The 19,334-nt window shown below is 36.3% G+C and overlaps 1 protein-coding gene and 1 long non-coding RNA gene across 15 annotated transcripts in view; one reads left to right on the top strand and one right to left on the bottom strand.

Annotated features, from left to right (window-relative positions):
• The window catches only part of LOC109281171 (uncharacterized), a 174,188-nt gene extending 173,955 nt beyond the window's left edge, over nt 1–233 (top strand). The window contains exon 5 of the long non-coding RNA XR_009455002.1: nt 146–233. This is a non-coding gene — a long non-coding RNA (uncharacterized LOC109281171). The remainder of the gene's footprint in view (nt 1–145) is intronic.
• The window catches only part of EYA4 (EYA transcriptional coactivator and phosphatase 4), a 250,965-nt gene that overhangs the window by 80,793 nt on the left and 150,838 nt on the right, over nt 1–19,334 (bottom strand). For 8 of the 14 annotated variants that reach the window (XM_059713238.1, XM_059713226.1, XM_059713237.1 and 5 more), the window contains exon 4: nt 1,852–1,976. In XM_059713238.1, the coding sequence (XP_059569221.1) occupies nt 1,852–1,976 (125 nt within the window). Of the gene's footprint in view, nt 1–434; nt 504–1,851; nt 1,977–19,334 lie in introns of all 14 variants that reach the window. The other 6 variants (XM_059713210.1, XM_019479622.2, XM_019479618.2 and 3 more) reach the window with 1 other exon arrangement.

The raw sequence follows: 19,334 nt of genomic DNA, 5'->3' as shown, positions 1-19,334 counted from the left end.
TGCTTTAAATAATAATAACATCAACCTTATATGTGGAGCGGAGTCCCTAAAGGCAGACAAGTAGTTATTCTGTGAGAAAACTGTTGGTCTGACTTCCAGAGACTTGCTGCTCCCATTGATATTAATCAGAGCTGTCTGTTTTCAGCCCCTCTGAAACTAATGCCATCAGGCTATGAAGATGTACAGTTAACTGAATTCCAGGTAAACTAAGATTCTTGTCGCTGGCAAAAGGGCTTAACAGGTATGATAACATCAATGTTAAGTACTGCTTCTTTCTACTTATCTGGCTCTGTGAAAGGACTCTGAGGAGTAAGAAAACACATAGAAATGTTCAAACCACAGAACAAAAGAACAAAGCAGAATAAGAGAGATGTTACACAGCAATCATGAAGCCACACAATCACACACATGCACTGTACCATGATCTCTCATACTTGTTGCAGAAGAGGGAGTGCTGCAACTCAGCAACCAGTCTGCAGTATTTAAAACAGTCATGTTGTCTCCTGAGAATGGGAATGGTACAATGATTCATTGTCTAAAAGTCTGCTCAATGCACATGAATATTCTTCAATACAAGTAAGTGCTTTTGCACTTTGAGCCAAGTCTTTTTAACTGCACCGGATTGCTTTTGTATTATTTTAGCTGATGTATTTATGTAAGTATAACATATACAAATAATGATTAGTGCTTTTAAAGGTATTTTTCTAGTTTTCATCTCTTATTCTAGAATATTTATACTTGTATATGTAACTATGTTGAATCTAAAAGACCTTTCTACAGGGGTCTAGTCCCTTCATACTCAAATGTAAATTTTCACTGACATGGAAATAATTTTTTGAATAGAAACAAGTGAATAAAACTGTAAATCATTGGACAAAAGAGCTGAACTATAAAGATGTTGGTTTAAAGTCTTAAAACACAAGAGAAGGGTTTGTTAATGTACAACTTGGAAAAGGCAAAGGAGAAATCTTGGCTCTAATAAAGTCAGAGGTACAAATCTCATGGGGATCAGTAGGGCCTGCATTTCATTCCTGAGTCTGATACTCTTATTCCCACAGCATAATATTGCATTTAGACCAATTGCTAGGGCAAGGGTATCAGAATCTGTCCTTCACGTAGAATGCATTGCTAGAGCTAGACTTTCTCTAAACTATAATGTCTTTATGGCAGGATACAGAACAACAATCATTTTTTTTTATTATATGGTAAAGGCTTGCTATAGCTTACAACCATTATTTATGTTACGCATTCCGTACTTGCAGACAACTGAAATTAGCATGTGCACCATGTGACTAAAGTATCTAAATCAAGACTTGTAGAAATGTTGATGTACTCTTTTCAAAGTTTACAGCTTTTAAATGAACCCAGGTGTGCAGCAGGATTGTATAGTATATTATTTGTCAATGATATATTATCAGAAAGAAAATATATCTTAATTCAGATCAACAAACATAACAGACATTATAGAAAATTAATGTCTCCTTTAAACCAAATAATTCCAGAAATTAACTCTTTTTTAACAGTCTTGACTATTAAATATTGATGGGCCTCCCCTCACTCACCCTGTGTACATCCAAAGAAGCCAGCAAAGTTATATTTGAGTTCAACTGACTTACCGTAAGAGATAAGGGAACTCAGGCCCAATGCCTTTTCTTATTCAGTTTCAAATTGTTATATAGAATTAAACAGTAAAAAGCACAACATAAAATTGTTCTACTGTTGTTCATATTTTTGCTGAGATCTGACAGATATACTAGCCTTACACTCAACACTCAGTTAAAATGCTAATTTAAAGCTAGCCAGTATTAAACTGTAGCAAATTTCTGTCGCTCCACGATGTCTCATACTTACCTCCTGTTCCATTTGTTGTAACAGATGTGCTGCTGAGATTAGATTTATCCAGTTTGGAGCTACCTGAAGTATCACTACTTCCCACAAGATTATGAGGGCTTGCTAGATCCTGCATTTCCATAGACCTGTTAGAAAAGGAAGAAGTGCTATTATTTGCATTATGGTAGTGCCTAGAAGCCTTGGGCTTTCAGTATGCACAGTACTGTACACAACAACTTTTTATAAAATGAGACTATAAAGGCAAATTTCAGAATTGCAATTTAAACATATCCCCTAAAGAGATGATTTTTTGTAAACCAAAAACTTATTTATTCAATGTTGCCTAATGAGATACCCATAAGGAAGACATTTTTACTTTCAAATAATTACTTTATGAAATCTCAGCCAATCTAACCTGAAAATGTAGTGGTACGTTCAAAGCAACTGACTACATACTGATAGGGGAAAACAGATTTATTCACAGTCAGAAGAACTGGAATTACATAGCTCGAAGAAGAGAAGACCGAGAGGAGATGTGATAACAGGCTTCAAATAGAGAAGAAGTTATGCTATAAAGAGGTTGATGAGAGACTATTCTCTGTGTCCACAGGGGACAAGACAAATAACTTTAAAATGCAGAAAGGAAAATGTAGGCTGGATAGTAGGAAGAACTGTCAAATGATGAGAGTGGTTAGGAACTGGAACAGGCTACTTAGGAAAGATGTGGAATGTTCCTCATTGGAGATTTGTAAAAACTGATTTGTCGAACACATGGCTGGAATGGTTTAGAAAAGGATGATCCTGCCGTGAGCAGGTAGTGGCTGGACTAGATGCTCCTGAAGTCCCTTCTAGCTCTATGATACTAAAATTAAGCTTTTTGAGGCTCGGGGGAGGGGGGGGAGGAGGGGGGGGAAGGGCAGACAGATTTGATAGTATAAGTCCATTTTAAAATCAATTTGATAGACTTATATAAATTCCCCTTATGGATTTCTTTGAAGTCTTTGGCAGCATTTTTATTCTAATAAGTTATATATAATTCAATGTTAATTATTTGAAAAAAATCTCTGCCTTTAATGCAAATATCACAAAGCAATTAATGCACATTTCTTAAGTTTCACAATATACTCATCCTCCTTTTAGAAATGGAGAAGCTAAAGATGTAGCCTGTTGCCTCACAAGTCAGAAGCAAAGCCCTAATTTTTCCCAGCCTGTATTTTACCCACCAGTCATAAATGCATCTCTAATAAATGATAACAACTGAAAAGGTGCTGAGATTAGTTCATTCAATTATTTTTGTGTTTTGTTACATTAGTTTCTCTCCCCTTTTTTCCCAGGTAGTTTACAAAATGATGACTTCCAAAGTATGGCATCATGCTATGGATTTAGATTTTCCTTTCAAATTTAGGGCTCCACCATGGATTTTAATACCAAAGCCACATGGAAGGGATGAAAATGGCTTTTTATCAGTGATAGCCCTTAGGGGCAATCTGCCTCACACAAAGCAGGCAAAACGTTTCAAGGTGTACCAAGGAATCCCATGCTAGATGGTTAACTGTATTCCAATCTGCAGTAAGCACTACTTTTTTCCTTGCTTTACCTGAAGATTAATTCCATTTATATTTTCCCCACCACAACATCTTTATTATAACCAAGCCGTAGCAAGGTCATCTGCAACAGGAAAATTGCTTACCACATGGAGTCAATCAAGGCCAATGGAGAGCAGAAGAAAGAGAAGGCCAGAGGTGGGGGTGAAGAGCAGGCAGAGATCCATTAGGTGCCAATGTGTCTGTTTAAATTTTTATTTTGTGCAGGAGGAGCAGGTGCCAGTTACTAGGTTAATATTGTGATAATATTTTTGTCTTTAGCCCTGATATATTCATGGACAATTTTATTTTGGAATTATCTGATCTTTGTCCTCAGTTCCTTTTTCTCAAAATAATTTTTCACCATTTTTTGTCCTGTTATCTGAATCTGTCCTGTTTTTCCAAGGTGAGCTGCATTTTTACTCCTAGGTGTAGAAATGACTTGGGGAACATTCTAGTGTTCTTTAGTTTTATCTCCCATTAAGATCCATTTGCTCCAAGGCACATGGTTATATGAGACATAAAAGCCCTTTATTTCTCCTTTTCCCACTGCAACTAGAACAATACATTAAAGTCTTTATTCAAAGTCACTATAAAGCAGTGGAGAAAATCCTGTTGACTCACTGATTATTTGAATCAAACCTAGCTGCCCAGTGGTTTGTTTGGTTTTTTTTGGTAGGGTGATCTCCCTAAACACTAGACTTAATGAGCAGTGGAAATCTTACATATGTAGTGAGCAGGTCATATACCAGCAGGTAAGAATTTTATATTAATATTCAAAGCAGTGCAAAGGCATAAAATGAGATTTGAACTGTTTTGACCAGATTTCATCATCTAATTGTATATCCACTTCCACATATCTGTCAACACTGCATTACATTTATTGTCTACTGGAAATATGATCTGTGTTAGATTAAATAAAATGAATGCAAATGGTTTACTGTAATGTCAGTTTTTGTTTAGCAGTTTTTTTCTACAGCAAAAAGTTAAAGAAAGTCTGGGGGTTTCCATCTTGTATGTATTTAAGAAAACAAAAGAGAGCTACCAAGGATAAACAACTGGTATTTTATTGCATATACAGTTTAATTCTCCCCAGGTGTTCACTAGAGATTAAAGTGTCATGATTTCCCATTCAAATACAATCAGCTTGAGGATATCCAAAAGACATTCCCATCTTAGAAAGTCATAGGAAGTTTCTCTCTTTCTTGTCAGGATGGAAAGACTGTTATTTTCTTTTGCACATTCAAACAGCATTTCTACAGATGCAAAGACAAGAGCAGATTCCAGAATGAAAATCTAAGATTTCCCCAACTGTTACTGTTTAATGCGCTTTTCGGCTGATATTAATCAGAGTTATTCAAGCAGGAAAAATATCCTACAACCTTTTGGTCTGCCAGAGAATAAAAACAGATTTGCTCTCTTCTGTACAAGAGATGGCTGTGATTCAACATCACGGCCTTTGTTCTGTGTTTGTCCAGTGCCTTGCACAATGAAGTCCTTGATGATGGATATGACTCCTTAGGCATCATGGAAATGCAAATGAATCAACAAATAAGGTTTAAAACGTAGTTTGTGTGTTATGAACAGGAATCTTCCATAGATAAAAAAAAGAATCTAGACTTGTGCTCTGTTTAGTTAAGTAGCACTAATAAGGGAAAAAAATATCTCATGAAGCTCTGTACCTATATTTAAATCTATCCTCAATGCCTTTGCCTTGCAATGAACAAGGAAAGATCTTTTAAAATTTCAAAGGTGACAATTAAAATTAAAATTTAACATTTTACCTCTTGTGCAGTAGATTTTAATTCACTGGAAACATCTAGTTCATCAGCTAAGGTACCACAGTCTTACTGTATATTAGATTATAACAACAGGTTAGGGGTTCCAAATAATTATTTAAATAAAATGGTTGAGATAACTCAAGTATCCTCATTTTTTTTCAAAGCATACATTTACCAGAGTCCCGTGTTTATTGATTATATCAGAAGCAGGTTTTGCCTCAGAGGGCATGTCTACACCTGCTCATTTACTGAACAGTAACTGAAATTACTGTGCAGTAAGGGCGTGTGTCTACGCATGTGTGTCTACATAAATATGCTGATTTACACTGACTTGAGCATAAATTTGATACCTGTATCATGCAAGTATCTAATTTAAACCCTATTGTTTACTGTGCAGTAACACACATGTAGATGCTTTACTGTGCAGTAACACTATACGAATGGACTGACTGGGGACTAACTTTCCCCGGTCAGTCCACATATAGCGCTAATGTGCTTTAATGCCTGCATGTGTAAACACCGGCCTATTCCCACTTACTGCACAGTAAATTTAAGATGGCATGAATGCACATATAGACACACGCAGTATGTTTGTCTTGAAGGAGCAGAAAAATATGAATGAACAGTGAAGCTAAAAGTAATACATCTAAAATGTAAATGGCTGTATATTAAAGACCATTTTCTAGTGGATAGTGTGCTTGTTATAGGAAGAGCAATCATAGGCACAGCAATGTCTATTTTTTAAAGTTGCCTAACATTTTCTATTATAAACCCTTATTTTCAACTGCTTGAAATTTTTGCCAGTCTTGTAACCATTTAAACTTAAGTTTTCCATACTTACATTTGGCCTAACTGTTATTTCCCAAAACATATTCTCAGCATAATTGTTGACCAGTATCTCAGAATAGGTTTGAAAAAGTAGATCATTTGGTTGATGCTAAAATGTCCTCACTGCTTTATTTGTCTGAAGCAGAAACTTGAAATTTGACAGAGGGAGAGAAGCATCTTTTACTGTCACTGTCAACCCTCCCTTCCCCCAGATTTGGCAAACTGGTGTCTATTGTAAGCAGGTGGAAAGATGTGTGTTACATTTTTCCCTTAGTAGTTTCTTTAAACAGTGGGTAATTCCTACTACAACTACCCATTGCTCTCTTAGGTCTGATGTGGAAAAGTTAAATTCAAACCCTGCTGGTGGCTATGTAGATCAAATACAGTTTCTGAGGATGATATGCTTTTTATATATATTATGGTTGTATAGATTTTTAAAACATCTAGAAATTGGAAAGAAAAAGATGTATATATGTTGCAAAAATTTGCATCCAAAATTAGGACATGTCACAAAAAAAGTTAATTATACAACTTCAATTCAGCTGCTTTGTGTATACACATTATGATGCACTTAATTCTGTTCTCGTGTAAAGTTTTTTTCTACATGAATCATGCTTAATTTTGTAAACATGTCTCTTTTGATTTGAGTGATTTGATTTGAGTGATGTGAGGGGTTTACTCCTGAGTCTGCTATGGACACTGTAGGTGATTCTTGGGCAAGATTCTGTAACAATGTGTACACAGAAGCTGGCCAAAATAAGATTGTATTGGAATCCTGCAGCATGTCCTAGCTTTTGAGTACTTGATTTTGCAACTGATTTTGTATGTAATACTGTACTTAATAAAAAGTTCAAACCTTGTCTAGAATATCTTGTAGTTTCATTTCTAGTTTTTTTCTCAGTACAACTATAAAGCCACTCTTAACATTTTTTCTTCAATAAAGCAAAAAAAGAAAATAAAACAAAGACAGAATAGAACAAAACAACTGGTCCACTTTCAAAAACAATAGAATTAGAAATAGAAGAAAAATCATTCATATTTAGTATATATATTATACTATGACAAATACAATGGATCTGTCATGTTAGAAAGATGTTAGCCATTTGTATTGTCAAGTTAATTATACAACTAAGGTAAGCTTTCACTCCTCCTACAATCCAGAACTCTTTTGTGTGGTCATAATTTCTCATAGGAGACCACATTAACACTAAATTCCTATATTTTAACTTGATCATTGTTAAACTAAGTGATTTGATATATAGAACTATTTTACTGTACATATAAACTATTTTATATCAATATGTTATAGCATATACACACAGATAGAATATTACACTAGGCAGGAAGACAGAAAATATAATATAATTTCCTAGTCTAAATAAAATATTTTCAAATTAAAGCTTAATAAAAAAACCCCTGTAAATGGTTCATTCTTCAAGCACCAATTTTGCATTAGGTAGCATTTGTAGCATCTTCAAAGCTAAGTGAACTTAGAAGAGGTATTAAAGACAGTTTGTTTCACAGTTAAATAATTTATATTTTGAATTTGTCACAAATGACACTTTGGAAGACAAATGAGTCTTGACATTTCTTTCACAGCAAAATTTTTACTAAATTTCTATAAGAAAGCATCTTTGCTCTTTAGAAAAAAAAAATTGTACCATGTTTTTCTTACGTTTCTCTAGCTTGCAGCACACTCTACAAACATTCCAAACTTCTCTCTCTGAAAAACACTCAACTGTATACAGTTAAAAAATCAGCTACTTTTGAACTTCTAAAATTAAGCAAACTAAGAGTTTCCTTTTATTTAAAATTACCTTTTAGAGCTACTTGAGGTTTGCTGACAGAACTGCTCAGATCTGTCAGCTATTCCTGTTTCCCAGTGCCAGCAGCCCTGGTGTCTAACCAGAGGCACATTTTGACAAAACACAGACATAGAAATAAATTTTGTTATTTCTCATCCAAATTTCACTTTTTTGTGAATATTTTCCATCTGTGCTCTGAATGTTTTCTTAGTGAACAGAGACAACTTAGCTCTCCTCATCATTTTGAATAATTATTATTTGAACTTGAATCTGACAAAAAATAGCCCATGAACACACAGGAGCAGAATGAGATTGTAACACCCATGTAGGAATTACAACTAAATTTAGACAAAAACTAACAAAACAGATGACCATTCACATAATTGTTATTGAAAAATCATATCACACATACCATGTCCAAATGAGACAGCCACTTTTTTTATTTACATAGATCTATATAATCAATGTACACAATATAACTTACAATTCTTAAACTGTTGGTGTAGCTTTTATAACACAACATGATGTCTGTTCTAGGCAATAAACATGACTAAAGCAAAGACAGAGGTATGTACATGCTAGATCATATAAGCCTTTTGTGTGGAATATGCATATATGCATGTACATGTACAGTGGTTTATGTCTGAAGTGTTACATGTATGGTAATTTGTGATATTACCTAAAAAAAAACAACAGTACTGTGGCATAATACTCCCCCATTAAATTTTTCTTAGAAAAAATTGTTAGTATTGTTTTTTCTGAATACTTTCTTGGGTGGTTGTCTGTATGGTTTTATGATTTTCTTTGATGTTAAGAGACTGATTTTTTTGCCCAACGTGTTTTGTCACTATCTGAAAATAGATAAGTATTGAAAAGAGCTGCATATATGTAATGGAAGGAAGGGTTTGTTTTTACAAAAGTATGCAAAAGAATAGCAGAAATGTGTAGGGAAATTAGGAAAGCAAAGGCTACCCTCAATAAAAATGGCTAGATATGTTAAAGATGACAAGAAGCAGAGTGGTTCTACATAAAAGTCAGATGAAAAAGATGAACTACTACATAAACCGCCCAACAGATAAAGTGTGCTATTAATGAAAGATGGAAAGATGATGGACTTGCCTTCTGCCTATTTTGCTTTTCATCCAACCCCCTCCCCCCCTCCCCCCCCCAAAAAAAATGGAAAGAAAAAGAAAATGTGACTGGACAACTAACCAAATTCATATAAGCAAGGAGAAGAAAAGAGACGCAGAACATTTGAAATAAAGAACACGTCCAAGAACATACTGGTTTATCTGAATGAATTTAAATCAGGTGGGCCTGTTAATATTTGTCCCAGTCAGCTGATGGAATTAGCTGAAGAAATCTTGGAGCCACTGACAGTAATATTTATGAACTCATATATAAGAGGCAAGATCCCAGGGAACTGGAGGAGAACTAACATAGAACCTTCTTTAAAAAGGGGGAGGGGGGGGCAGAGAGAAGTGAGCACAAGATATTCAGTCTGTTTTCAATATCTGGGAAGCTACTCAAGGAAATTTTAAAACAGTACATTTGTAAACATCTTGAGAATGAAAGGGTAATCACTAGCAGCCAACAAATCATACCAAACCAACTTGATTTTTTTCTTTGACATGTTAACTGGGGAGTGAGATGGATAGTAATGCATCTGGTCTTCAGTAAGGCTTTTGATAGTATCACAAGCCATTCTCATAAATAAGGCAGAGGAATGTGGGTTACATAGAATTATCACTGGCTAAATACATATTTGATCAAATAACTGCAGACAAAGAATAACTAACTTGCAGACTGAGGTTGGACAGGATTTCTCAAGTGGGCTTCCAAAGGGATGGGTTCTGTGTTTGATGTTTAACATTTTATTGATGACTTGGGTGCTGGGATACGATGTTCACTTGGGATAGGAATTTGTAGATGATACAAAACTGGGTGAGTTGACACACTTTGGAAGACAGAATCAAGTCAAAGGGATCTTGCTAAATTGCAGAACTAGCCTGTATGCAGCTGATATAAATAAAAAATCAACCATGATATTGATATATTTTTTGTCTTCCTGCCTAGTTTGTTAGTTGATCTATGTGTATACGCTATAACGTATTGATATAAAATAGTTTATATGTACAGGAAAATATTGTTATATACAAAAACCACTAAATTTAAGAATGATCAAGTTAAAATATACACATTTAGTGCTAATGTGCTCTCCTATTAGAAATTATGACCACACAAAAGAGTTCTTGATTGTAGGAGCGAAAGGCAAACCTAAGATGCGACATATAGAGAAGAAAAAACAAATGTACAAGTATAGAAAGAGGGGTGGAGAAGGAGTTTGGCAGTAGTACTGCTGAGAAGGAACTGGGGGTTACAGTCTATCCAAAACTCAAGATAAGGCAGGAGTTTCACACACACACACACACAGATATAGATATCTATGTCTATACACACACACACACACTTTTACATCCTTTTTGTAATCCGGTGCCCAGAACAGGACTCCGTGTTCCAGGTGAGGTCTACAAAGTATGAAGTTGAACGATACAATCACCTCCTGCTAATGCAACCAAAATTATATATATGACGTGTATATATATATATATACACGTATAAAAATACGTGTATACATATATATATATATATATATATATATAAATAGAATTATATTATTTATATATATTTATTTATATTATATATAGTTATATATATGATATATAATTTTGGTTGCATTAGCAGGAGGTGATAGTACCGTTCTACTTGGCACTGATTAAGCCTCATTTGGAGCACTGTGTCCAGTTCTGGGCACCAAATTACAAAAAGAACATAAGAGTAACTGGAAGAAGTCCAAAGAAGATGGAAACAATAATAAATGGGTTAGAATGCAAGCCACATGAGGAAAGGTTGAAGGAACTAAGTATGTTTTGAAGAAAAAATGATTAAGCGGGGATATGGTAGCAGTTTTCAAATATCTGAAAGGATTTGATATAGAACAGAAAGAAAGATTATTTTCGCAGCAGAGAGGGTAGGTCTGAAGTCAGCAGAAGCCACGGCATAGTAGCAGCATAGAGACTAACTGGTTCAGAGAGGCACAAGCTTTTGTAGGCCACAACTGATTTTGTCAGATGCTCTGAACTGACTTGCATGCCAATTGTCTGTACCAGCATAGGATTCACTTTTCTAAACAGTGCAAGTCCATTCATAGCATCTGATGAAGTAGACTGTCACCTACAAAAGTGTATGACTCTCTAAACCAGTAAGTCTCTAAGGTGCCACTCTGCCCTGCCTTCTGCCTAGCAAGAGATGGCAGGGCAAGAGGCAAAGGATTTAAATTACAGGAAAGCAGATTTAGAACAGATCTAACTGTAAGAATAGAAGGACATGGCAGCTGCCATGGGAAGTTCTGGAATCTCTTTCATTAGAGGTTGTCAAGAAAAAGATGGATAGGCATCTGTCTGAAATGGTTTAGGAACACTGAATCCTTCATATGGTCAGACAACTGAACTAGCTGATCCTTGAGGTCACTTCCAAACTACTCTCTCATTCTACAAAAATGAATGACACAAGTTTGCTCCATTTCGGTACTTCGATAATATTTTACAAATTCACTAGTTTCTTCAGCTTTGTCAATTCTAAATTTGAGCAGAATGACATGACACAAACTTCTTGGCTGCTCTGCTAACTATTACTTTGGCGTTATCCACTATAATCCACCCAAAACAGCATTATGTAAGCTCTGCCCCTCCCTGCCTGGGAGTTAGAAACAATTATTACTGCTGAACATCAACAGGGTCCTCCCTCGTCCTCTATGGTCCTTCAGACAAAAATTCTTGACCTAAGAAAAAACCAGTACTTGGTTCAATTGTAAGAAATAGTAAAGAAATTCCAGTCACGCTGTAGTAATACAAATGCCAGCAGCAACTGGAAACTGAATATTACAGTGCTTAAATTTATCTCCCCCTGGTCAAAGGGCATCCTATGCCTCAGGCTGGGGTACAGTACAAAATCCAGGGGATAACAAGACATGAAGAGAGTGAAGTCTATCAAAATATACCAGTCGCAGGCTTGGGAGCCGAGGGCTTTGAAAAATGACACACTTGGGACATAGTCCAAGGAGTAATTGATGTTGTAAAGGCAACTTGTTTGTGTCAACTGGAAAAATATTTGTTGATCCATTTACATGAACTACTACACAAATATCAAACAAGGGAGACTGGATTCTAGTGACGTGTATTTTCCCTACAGACATGGGAGTCCAGATAACACAAATAATGAGGAAAATAATCATAAGAAAGTACTAGAAACAACCACAAATGGCACCATTTTGATCACAGGAGAAAGGTCATTTTATTTACACACTGTCCCAAGATAAAGAGCATACCCGAGAGGAAAAAGGTAATGAAATGAAGGTCAATGTTCAAATATCCTTCAAGCATTCCTCAGTTACAATGAACTAAATACAACACATAGATCTTTAATCAGAGTTCTTTTTCCTATTGTTCTGATTATGGACAATTCATTATGAACTTATACTTTATGGTTACCAAATTTACAGCTCAGTAGTCAACAAATTTAAATGTACAGTGCGTATATGCACAAGACTGCAAAAAACAAAACATTGCAATGACAGTCCTGTGCTGTGGTATACACTGATCCTAACTTTAGATAATATCAGTTTCACAACTTTTTAGTTCTTCACAGGGCTGTTTATTATGTGTAAGGTTTGAGTTTTTCAGTGATCCTCTAGGTTTGCAGTGTCACTGGGTTGTGGTTATTTACTGTACACAGCCTCTTAGGTTCCTAGGCTCTAACTCCAGGAATAATGCAGACATTATTTTACATGAGATTCAGCCTCCAGCCTATGGTGCAGCTGCTCTAAGTGGTTTAGATCTGAGTATAAACAAATTGGAAGTGACAACACCAGATTTGGGAAAAGTTCTGTTAAACTCCCATTTACTGCTCAAGAAAAATGATGCTTTCTGTAATATCACTATAAACCTCTTCCTCAACCCTCTCCTCTAAACTTTTACTATCACTCCCCATGTTGACTCTGTGCCCCTCATTGTTCTTCACTCCACAAGTGTTAATAATTGTCATTCCTTTTTAATGATCTTGGAGTTCCACTAATCAAGCTAACCTTTCTTCTGGCAATTTCACTCTTTTAGATGCTCCTGATCTCTCTCGTATTTCACAGCCTTGCTTTCACAGCCTTTTTAGCTCTTTTCAGAATCACAGGTTCACCCATGCAGACCAGTCTTCACCAGCAGCTAGAGTTTAAACTTTTTGTTAAGCAGGAAAGGATGGGCAAATGAGTGAGCTGAAAATTAGTCTCTAGGTCACCATAATTCTGGAAAAAAAATTCTTCATTCTGCCTTACCCAAAACAAGGTGCATGTTTTATGTGGAGGTGTGTGGTGTGCATGAAAATACAGTATTTTTTATTAATCCAGGACATAATTATTGTTATAGTAATATGGTAGGTCAGTTATTTTATTGAAATGGCTGCTCAGATATCATCCTGGAATATTTTCCAATGGATCCAATGGAATATTTTGAAATATAATCATGTGCAAACGAAATATTGTTTTCAATGAAAAGAAAAGCTAAACTTTGTTGTGGACATACATATGGTGAGGTAAGAGAACAACAAAGTCAAAATGTGGATACTTTCATATAGTATAGTCAATGAAACCTATCATATATTTGAGAGCAAGCACTGCTTTGTCTCTGTGGCATCTGTTAAACTGGTTGACTGAGCCATTTTGGCTGCTGACAGACATGACCCCCCCCCCCAAAAAAAACCCAACAACCCCACCACCAACAAAAACAAACAAACCACTGCTTTACTTTCAGCTCAGTGCATCCCTGCACCAAGTGCAGTGCATGCCCAGAAGAGGGGTACGCTGAGCTTAAAGTGCTAGAGATTTTTTTCCACATATGTAAGCAGTCCATATTTCATTTTAATGGTATTTAATGTGGTTTCTAGCAGACCACAGAAAACTGTTTATTCTAATGTAACAAAGGCTGGCCACAAATTCATGTTAAATTATTTTATCACTCTTGGCTGACTTACTCTGGAGAGCAGTGACATTATCTGCAGGACTTCAAGTGAAAGCTGAACCCATTTCATCCTTTTTGACATCCCATAAAAATACTGAAATTAATGCATATTGAACCAATGAAACTGCAATCAGACTTGCCTGTTGTATGGTGGTATGCCTTTAACTGGAACTCCAAGATTAACTTCAGGAGTGGTGAATTGTATCAAGACAGTACAACAAAAATAAAGGGCAATGCTACTGTAAAGAGGAAGACCCATCTATTTATGCCTTTATTAAAAAACAAGCAAACAAAAAAAGAAACAACCCCCCCCCACCTCCAACCTCTAATCCTTGAAATTATACAACTTCAGAACCATTTGTCATCATTTAGGTATCAGAATAAGGATCATGAGTTTTTGCTCAACTTCTGCAGACAACAGTAGAGGGAATTGCTTTAACATGTTTATTTAGTGTGTTGTGAGGCAATGGGAAGATGTCAGACTTCAGCGTCTTCTGGCCAACACAAACCCTTTCAAACACTCGATAAGTAATGGTGGAGTAGACATGAACTCAGAAAGCCCCTGGCACATGCCGCATACAAAAAGAAAGAAAAGAATTCCTAGAGATGATTCTTCTGTTCCCTGATTTTCTGATCATCTTTTAATGAGAGTAGACATCAGAAACACTGATATTCTTTCTACCCTGGAAAACATGATAAGAGAATTTGGAACCTGGTATTTTAAGATAGTGCTTTTTCACCTTCAACAGTGTAATGCTGATTCATTAGCTTTCATCTGAGGTATGTCTACACTGTAGCTGGAGATGTTATTTTAGCATAGTCACACCCCCAATCTAATTTTCATCATTATCATGAGTAACAAAAGCAGTGAGCACATGGCAGCAAAAAAAAGCCTTCACTGTGGACTGTGCAAGCCTCCTGGAGACTCTTGGCTATGCATTCAAGTTACAGCATGGATTTCAGTTCTTCTTGAATCTTCCTTGCTATCGTTACCTGAGGTAGCTCAGTGAAATTAGCCTGAGCATACCTACCTATGTTGCAATTGCAGCATTGTCTGCAGAGTAGGCACACACTTAATCTGTGAGGATAATTAAGGAAATCATTTTAAGATGATCCAAGATTTTAAGAGGCAATAAGTAAAATCCCCTTGCAGCTATTGGAAATTTTACCACTGATTTTAATAGAGCCGGGATTTCACTCACTCAGATTTCACTTCATACCAGGTTTGTGTGGTATGTGGTAGCCCTAATTCTCTCTAAACTGAATTAGCTATCTTTTTTTTTTTTCCATCTCAAGGGGTTTACCAAGCCATATGGAAGATTTGGCCACACCCTCTTTTACTAGCTGTCCTGCCCCCATTGTACAGACTCCCAACAACTTCAGGTGTTCCCAATAAAATTCAGCTGACACAATGTACTACATAGCCTAACATTTACTAAATGTGTTTTCGTGCCATATTCAAGGATTGTCTTTAAAGCAAACATTCTAAATAATTTCTTGAAAATATCAAATGCTGCAAGCCAGCAGGATTAACATTAGCATGTCTCCTCATTTACAATGAAGTCCCTCTTCAAAACTGACAATTGATACAAACCTTGGCATAAGAATTCTGTAGCCTCTTCCTCATGTGCAGCACATGACATTTGGCTCCAGAATGGTTTGTGATGCAAGTATGTTTACTCTCTAGTGACCTTGGCAACAATGCTCCGATAAAAAAAAATACTAGTACAAACTTCTATCTGTTTGGTTTACTAAGTCCCCACTTTCTAATAATTCATATGAAGTGTAACTGTGTTGAGGTATGCTTGATTGCTGTATACATGAGATGTGTTACATATAGTCACTTAGCTTGTGCCAAGGAGAACATTTTCATTCTACCCTTGATAGAACCGAGGAGGTGATTACTTTTAATTTTAATGACTAACTGCATTTAAAAATAACTTTAATTTATTCTTAGCAACTAGGCCACAATGTTCTGATAAATACATTCATAATGACTGCCCATATCCATTACAATCAATACTGATGGATAGCATCGCATTTTGCTTTGCCATTTTTTTTTTTAATTTCTCCACGTCATTTTATAATCTAAGGTTTAAGAGCACAACATGTGGTTTTTATGTGTCCTTTTATATCTAGGCAAATTTGGTGGTGCATCTTAATTACAATTTGTAGTTGATGACTCTGGGGTATAATCATTGTCCTGTTACCCACTTCATCTACAAGGACAGCTAAGCAGTAATATGATGCTGACCCACACCGACAACATAATTGTAACACCGCCTACGTCAGGTTTGCTGTGCTACTTTGAATGTGGGGTGCAGAGTGTCTGTGTAGTCAGGCAAGAGAGGTGAACAAGAGCTCTGGCTCCACCTACTCTTTGCCCCTCCTAGTCCATTAGTTCTCTGCAGCTGCACCAAAAACCAAGCTGCCTATGCAAAGGTGTAAAAGAATGTATTCCTTCTCTTTGATGTGAAGTCCAATCCACAACCTGGCCCCTTAAATATTCAGATTTATTCAAAGCCTTTTCCAGGCCTAAGGAATAGAGTAAGAAGAATAACACATGGTAGAGTGTTCCTACTTGTTAGGCTCTGATCCCCATTATGCACATACAGAAATTTATGGAGTTCCATGGTATCAGGTTTTAGGCTTTGTGCAACTAGAACTGTGTCATCTTCTGCCTGGCACAGATCTTAGCACACTGCTGGGCCTGATCTTGATGAGGGCCACTAAAGTGGGGGTCCTCAACCATTTTAGACCCCAGGAAACTTTCCATAACTTTTGTGAATCTAGCAGTAACCCATTTAAAAATGAATGCATTTATTAGAGTGCTTACCTACTTGCAGAGGGACCTGGCAATGGGGGAGAAGCAGGCAAGGGCAGCCCTAGCCTGTGCTTATCTCCTCCAGCTTATCTCTTCTCCTCACGGCATCTTTCAAAGTATCTTGCAGTTGAGAATTACTGCACTAGATGCTATTATGAATTAAATGTTAAGTAATAGCAATAATAATGGGATTTTGTATTATATCTTTGTTTTGTACATGGCACCAAAATGTCATTGTGAAATAGTCAACCTTTTTATTTAAATAAAAAAGAGAGGGCCTTTTATAGTTAATTTAGGACAACTTTTACATGCAGATTTTCCTAAAGAGTAACAGATGAATGTCATGGATGGTTCAGAAAACTGGTAATGCAGATGTAATAAACGTGAATAAGCTGCAATAGCGGAGCTGGTCCAGCTTATGGACAAAATGACCAATTGCCCATAATGGCAGAATTGGAGGAGTGCCATTTCTAAAACTGATTGATGATTAGCAGCTTTGATCAGTCTATACAGTTAGCTATGTGAACAGAGGGGACAGAGTAATGTTTAATTTGCCAGGGTGGTCAAATAACTAGGGGTAGCTAAGTTCACTAGTATTAATATGATAAAGAAGGCCACAAAAAGTAGTGTTATTCCAACTCCTGACTACTTTTATTTCTGTTTTTTGGGGGTTTTTTTCAAATTTGGTTTCAACTAAATAAAAAAAGGAAAAAAAGGAGAATGATCCAGCAGAATACAGGAATAAAAAACAAACCAATAACCCAATATAATTTCACTCATATTATCTTCCAGTTACCTAATAAATTAAAAACAGCAATGATATTTTGGAACATGTTTTAAAAAGTGGGTGATATACTTAACTGTAAATCAAACGGGAACTTCAACTAAATTCACAGGACAAAAATGTTTTGGCTCAGTGCCTCCTTCAAAGTTCTGAAACATGCAGTAGAGCTGAAAAACTTGTGCAGAGAACTGCTTTATTTGGGTGCTGTGCATATTTCTTCACAAGCTCTGCCAATCATTACTGCAACAACCCTGCTCTTCTAATTCTGGGCCCCTACTAGACAGCAGACAAAAATCCCCTAAGGATGAGGTTGAGACCACCACACTCATTTTCACATATAACCAAATCCAGATTTGAACTGAGGCTTTCAAAGGTGAAGGCTAGTAGGAAGCAAGTATATTTCAAGGGGAGGTAAAGTTATTCTGCTCTAAAAGTGACATACAGTAATTCCCACAGAAATCTAACAATAATAGAGATTCAGATTATGCTGAATTATATCACTTGGCAGCTATACTAGAGAATGGAATCCAGAATTCCCAAGAAAACTCAAGGTGAACATCTAGATGCATGGACAGCTTTGGATTCCGTATACAAAGGATCATGCCCAGGGATCTTATGAGACTCTTTTATTAAAAAAAATTATCAATTGGAAAAGAATGTCCAAAATCAAAGAATCAGATGAAAGTTTTACAGAAGCCTTCAGGGGGACAAGACCAGACAGAGAGCTCATGTGCAGCATAACCACATGAAAGGCCCAGGGGCAAATCCAAACCCATTAGCAGAAGTGCCTGAGGAATCTGCCAAGGAGCCAGATGCTGTCTGCAGAAGAGTATCTTCCACAGCTTGTCATCTGGATTCCCTGACTGCCATTCCAAGAGAACAAGGAAGACTGGTAGTCTGATTAAGAAGTGTATGAAAAGAAAGCAAGCATGTAGCCATTCATTATTTTCTAATACATTTTTTAAAGACTATGCATAAAATGGAATATTTTAAAAAGTACTTTAGACACATAAAATAATTAAACAAATGTGGAAAATACAGGTGGTAGAATAGGAGAAAGATAAATTGTAGTTGGTTTCTTCATTTTTTGAATGGTGTCTGTTTAGATCAAAACATTTTGGGGGCCACTCTACTATTTTCCTTTGTTGCTAACTGATTCAATTTTCTGATATGTGATCAGGACACAACAAGGTGGCAGACAAGGGATTTTGTTTTAGTTTTTTGTAATGTCACCCATTAAATGCTGATTTTGGTTGCTAGGATAGCTATGAAATGTGTCTGGCTACATTATGGAACACCTACCTAGAAACTCGCATTCAAAAAATGGGTAAAACCAAGTTTGTTTCTTCTAGCTGAAATCCAAATCAAACTTTGAAGAAAAAAAAAATCCTTGGATTTGGAACTTTTTGGTGAATGCCCCCCAATTGGCTAGCCTTTGTTTAACAGACAAACTCCTATATGAATTTATTACATTGAACTTGGAGTAGAAAAGAAATCGAACTAAATACATTTATTATTGAAAAATTTCTATGGCATAGTATATTTAGATTATTTAAGAAGGTCAAAGAAACTGGCATGGAGTCTAAATGTTTTCTCTTATGCATTGCTGTAATGTGATACAAGAGCAATAGACTGAGGGTGAAGGGGAAAAAAACAAGAAACAGAGGGTACCTATACACGTGATGAAGCTCTGCTCTAATGCATGCTAATTAGTGTGCATTGGAGCAGATTCAAGTCTGCTGTGAGTCTGCTGGAGCATGCTAATTAGCACGCTCCAGCAGCCTCTGTGTCATGTGTATTCAACTTCCCCACATTTTAAAATGGTGTTGGGGGC

This window comes from Alligator mississippiensis, chromosome 1 (assembly GCF_030867095.1).
Source record: "Alligator mississippiensis isolate rAllMis1 chromosome 1, rAllMis1, whole genome shotgun sequence".
In the NCBI taxonomy this organism is placed as follows: domain Eukaryota; kingdom Metazoa; phylum Chordata; order Crocodylia; family Alligatoridae; genus Alligator; species Alligator mississippiensis.
The sequence above is the reverse complement of the archived record's forward strand: the minus strand, read 5'-3'. Positions and strand labels throughout refer to the sequence as shown.